The following is a 4,423-nucleotide window of genomic DNA, read 5'->3' on the forward strand; positions in this document are numbered from 1 at the left end:
ACAGATCCCATCCCATCCCATCCCATCCCATCCCATCCCATCCCATCCCATCCCATCCCATCCCATCCCATTCATACCTGCCTGCCCTGGTCCCGGAAAAACTCGCCAGTGTTTTCGATGACCTGCTCGTCGGACAGCTGGGAGTAGGGCTGCTCCCGGCAGAGTGTGAAGGTCTCCCACAGCGTCACGCCAAATGCCCACACATCACTGGCAGTTGTGAACTTGCCCTGGCCAGAGGGAACAGACTGGGGTCAGGCACGGGCATTACCCCATCGTGTTCCATAAGCCCTATGGGCCCAGGGTTCAAAACGCTTTCTGGATGCTTCAGCTTCCAGATCTGGGCCCAGAGTGGGGCTTGGTCCCACAGACCTGATCTCTGCCTGGGGCCAGAGCCTGGCAAGCTCTGAGTCTGGTTTGCAGTGACTGCTCTGAGAGCTGAGACTCAGTAAGGACCCAGCTCCCTGCAAAAATAAAATATAACCCTGCTCCCTCTTCCCGGTGTGACCATGGCCAGGAGAAAATGTCAAGCAGCCCACTCACAAAGGCTGGGCACTGAGACACCAAAGACCACTGTAATCCCCTCATACCACCTCAGAAATCTGCTACCACTCCTGCTTTCTGCATGCTTCATCCCAAAGGTGGGCTCCAGGGAGGAGAAACTTCTCCACCCCTTCTGCACCCCCCAACCCATGAAAAGAGGCTGTGAGCAGCCCCAGGACCGTGTCAGTGTCTGTCAGAGGACCCCAGCCCCCGCGTACCAGCAGGATGCTCTCCCAGGACATCCAGCGGATGGGGAGCACTGCCCGCCCCTGGATGCGGTAGTAGTCCCCACTGTAGAGATTCCTGCTCATGCCAAAGTCAGCTATCTTGATGGTGTACTGCTTCCCCACCAGGCAGTTGCGTGTGGCCAGGTCTCGGTGCACAAAGTTGAGGGATGAGAGATACTTCATGCCAGAGGCAATCTGGGTGGCCATGAACCGCAGGTCACTGTAGCTGTCGGGGGGGGGGACGACAAGGGAGGACTGAGGTGCCAGGAAGGATGGCAGCCAGGGAGTATACAGCCCCGAGAGGGGCACCCCACAGCCAGGCAGAGTGCTTAGAGCAGGCAGCTCTGCCCCACCCCTGCCCATCCTGGGTGGCACTACCTGATGGTGGGCACATGGCTGGTGGGGGGGCCACCTGCCTGCTGGCGGGACAGGAACTGATTGAGGTCTCCATTCTCCATGTACTCAGTGATCATGCACAGTGGGTCATCTGTGATGCACACTGCCAGCAGCCGGATGATGTTGGGGTCCTTCAGCCGTGACATAATCTTGATTTCCTTCAGAAAATCATTCCTTTCCGGAACAGAAACCACATGGATCGGATAGACAGACCCAGAGGAGCATGGAGGTGCGCACATACTGGATGAGTGTGCCACCCACCCGCCCAAGCCTTGTGGGGGACCCGTGGGACTGGGGGTCATGAGGGGGAGCTCAGGGCTGATCTGCGCACTGTGAGGTGAACTCAGCAGGTAGATGGGGTGCTGGGGAGCTGGTCAGGACCAGCAAGGATCAAGAGTCCTCAATCAACACAGCATCCCCAGATGGCTCAGATGTGTGGTCCTCACAGCTACACCAAGCACCTGGCTGCTGGAGACAGGGGATGTTTTCTAAGTGTCCTGGCTCTCCTGGGAGGGCTCTACATGGTGGGCAATGCCGGCGTGTGTGCATCCCCAACCCCATACCTTGCATTCTTGTTGGCATCCGCTCGCAGCATCTTCACAGCCACCAGCACAGGGCAATTGGAGCTGATGTCCAAGCCTTCCAGTGCAAAGTCCTTGCCTGTGAACTTCTCCATCCCCTCCACTTCACAGAGATGAACCTGGAGGGGGGCAAGGGGCATTATCTCTGCCAACTGACAGCCTCCCTCATGAACTGGGAAGAGCCTTGCCCAAGCCCTGCTCAGAGCAGCTCCAGCTCCCACTCACCTCCCCAAACTGGCCTTCCCCCAGCTTCTCCTTGAAGGTCAGCAGCTTCCTGGGGAACTCCTCAACGGCCACGTCCTTGCCGGACAGCAGGTCCATGGTGAGGGCCGGCACAGAGTAGGTGTTGCCGCCTGTCACGCCCTGCAGGTTCACGATGTCGGCCTCAGCATAGTGGGGGACGCCCTCGGGGACACTGGCCTGGGATGGCTTCACAGGGCCGCTGCAGCCTGGAGGGGGACAGTGGGTCCAGCCCTGACATGGGTGTCCTGCCCTGCACCCTCTGCTCCCCAGCACTTGATCACACTCCAGCCATCAGCTTCTCCATCCCCATCCTCTGCAGAATCCCAATGCTGCCCCAGCATGGCTGGGCTCCTGCAGATATCACAGGCTGCTCTGTTCCTTCCCCATCAAATGCACCAACCCAGCCCCAAGCACCAGATGATCAGGGATCAGTGCCCAACCTCTGGATCACTAAGGAAGATTCCAGAGCATCCCAAGGACAGTGGTGAGGACACAGCTCAGCCTGACAACGGACACTGGCAATGGCTCTCAGCCACAGGTTTTGTGTGACCTCCAAGTGGGATGCACAAGAGCTTGTGCGACCTGCCCCCTACCCTTCTGGGGGAGATTGGCCAAAAGCTGGGGAGAGGAGGCTGCAGCAGGCTCGATGTGTGGTAGATGGCTCTAAGCATGCAGGGTGTCCTGGCTCTCACCCGTGTCCTCCTCCCCTGGGGTGAACTCGGGCAGCTTGCGGATCAGGCGGGAAGGCTCCTGGTAGTCAGGTCCCAGGGGGAATATGCGGTCATAGGTGGAACTGGACTCTTGCTCACTGGAGGAGGAGGAGCGGTTGTGGTTGAACATGCTGGATTCACTGGGCAGGGAAAGGCTGACGGTCATTTCATCATCCAGCATCCTCCGCGATGCCTGTGAGAGGGGGACAAGGGAGGAGAGAGCTGGGACAAGGGGTCTCTGTAGCACCAGTGGGATGGGGTCTCCTCTGCTCCATGGCACTGTGGCCATGCCCAACGCCGAGTCCTCCTCTCTGGTGCCCTCGCCTGGAGAAAATGTTTATTACCATGCCCTCCTCCTATTGTCTGCCTCTATGGAGAAGAGTTTGGCTCCATCACCTCTGTGACTGCTCTCAGTTAGCTGGGGGATGCAGTGAGACCCCCTTGGGATCCTCTTCCCCAGCCCAGCTTCAGGACAGAGGAGTGGACAAGCAGGTACATCCCAAAGTCACCACCCTGCTCAGCTAAATCCCCTTGCTTGGGAGATGGGTGCAAATCACAACCTTCCTGAGGAGGGGAAGGGAGCATCACTCCCTGCATGGAGTCTGCTTTCCCCATGCTGAACTTCCAGAAAAACCTGCCCAGGATGAGCCCACCACCCTGGGACACCTCGCTAGCCACACTGCACTTGCCCACCTTCTCCAGCATCTTCTGCCAGAACTGCCGCCACAGTATGATGACAATGATGGCCACCAGGATGAAGATGATTGCCACCAGGCACCCGATCAGGATGCGTGTGTTGCTGTCGTCTACCTTGAGCGTGGGGTCTGGCAGGAGAAGGGGACAGCAAGAGCCAGTTACACTGGGGCATGGGGAGGCCCTGCCCCTTTCCTCCATCAGATGGGGCAGAGTGCCCCAGAGCATCTTCCCACCCAACTCAGAAACATGCTTTTTGATGCCTTACCATAAGTGGTGGGGACCACGGACACCTCAGGGGGGGCCACAGAGTTATTGTACATGGCTGCGTCTGGCAAGGGAGAAGAGGAGAGCATAAGGGTGAGCGGTGGAGGTGCCCCACAGCCCCACTCTCTCCTTGAAACCTCCCCCAGGAGGGTCAGATCCCTATGGGGTTCATGACGGCAGATACCCGACTGGAAGGTGATCTCGCTGAACATCATCCAGACATCAGCAAAGTAGTACTGGCACTTGATGGCGCTGGCCATGCGGTGGAGCAGGGGCACGGTGACAAAGCGGGCACTGGGGTTCACATCATCCAACACCAGTACTGAGGAGACGGCACTGGGCTCCCACTCACTGGCGTCAGCACGGAAGTAGCACTGCACCTCCTTGAAGATCTTCACCCCTTTGGCAAACATGTTGTTGCAGTGGACCTGTGGGACAGCCCGTCAACATGGCCATGGCGAGGGATGGGGATGGGGGACAGGGCGGGGGGTGCGCAGACCTTCATGGCGGTGAAGTTCCTGATGCGGTCGAACTCGAAGGTGATCTCCACATAGCCTCCAGTGGTGCTTTCATTGCGCCAGCCAACATAGTCATAGCCCGGCCAGACATGGTACTCATGGGTCTGCGTGAAGTCATCCAGCCCTGACACACCATCCGTCAGCTGGCCCAAGCCCTCTGTCATGCTGGCACATGTGAGGGGGGAAAGGGAGAGTGACTCTCACCAACATCACACACCTGCCACCCCCCAGCAATGCCCCCCCCCCCC

The 4,423-nt window shown here is 58.6% G+C and overlaps 1 protein-coding gene across 1 annotated transcript in view; it reads right to left on the reverse strand.

Moving 5' to 3' along the window:
- Positions 1-4,423, reverse strand: part of DDR2 (discoidin domain receptor tyrosine kinase 2) — a 13,856-nt gene that overhangs the window by 2,427 nt on the left and 7,006 nt on the right. The window contains exons 7-16 of the mRNA XM_026854345.1: positions 4,157-4,340; positions 3,842-4,085; positions 3,659-3,721; positions 3,391-3,521; positions 2,680-2,890; positions 1,970-2,193; positions 1,727-1,863; positions 1,146-1,337; positions 759-993; positions 78-227 (exon numbers count right to left, since the gene is read on the reverse strand). Coding sequence (XP_026710146.1) covers positions 78-227; positions 759-993; positions 1,146-1,337; positions 1,727-1,863; positions 1,970-2,193; positions 2,680-2,890; positions 3,391-3,521; positions 3,659-3,721; positions 3,842-4,085; positions 4,157-4,340 — 1,771 coding nt within the window. The remainder of the gene's footprint in view (positions 1-77; positions 228-758; positions 994-1,145; positions 1,338-1,726; positions 1,864-1,969; positions 2,194-2,679; positions 2,891-3,390; positions 3,522-3,658; positions 3,722-3,841; positions 4,086-4,156; positions 4,341-4,423) is intronic.

The sequence above is a fragment of the Athene cunicularia genome, assembly GCF_003259725.1.
Source record: "Athene cunicularia isolate RWA chromosome 8 unlocalized genomic scaffold, athCun1 chr8_part1, whole genome shotgun sequence".
Taxonomy (NCBI): Eukaryota; Metazoa; Chordata; class Aves; order Strigiformes; family Strigidae; genus Athene; species Athene cunicularia.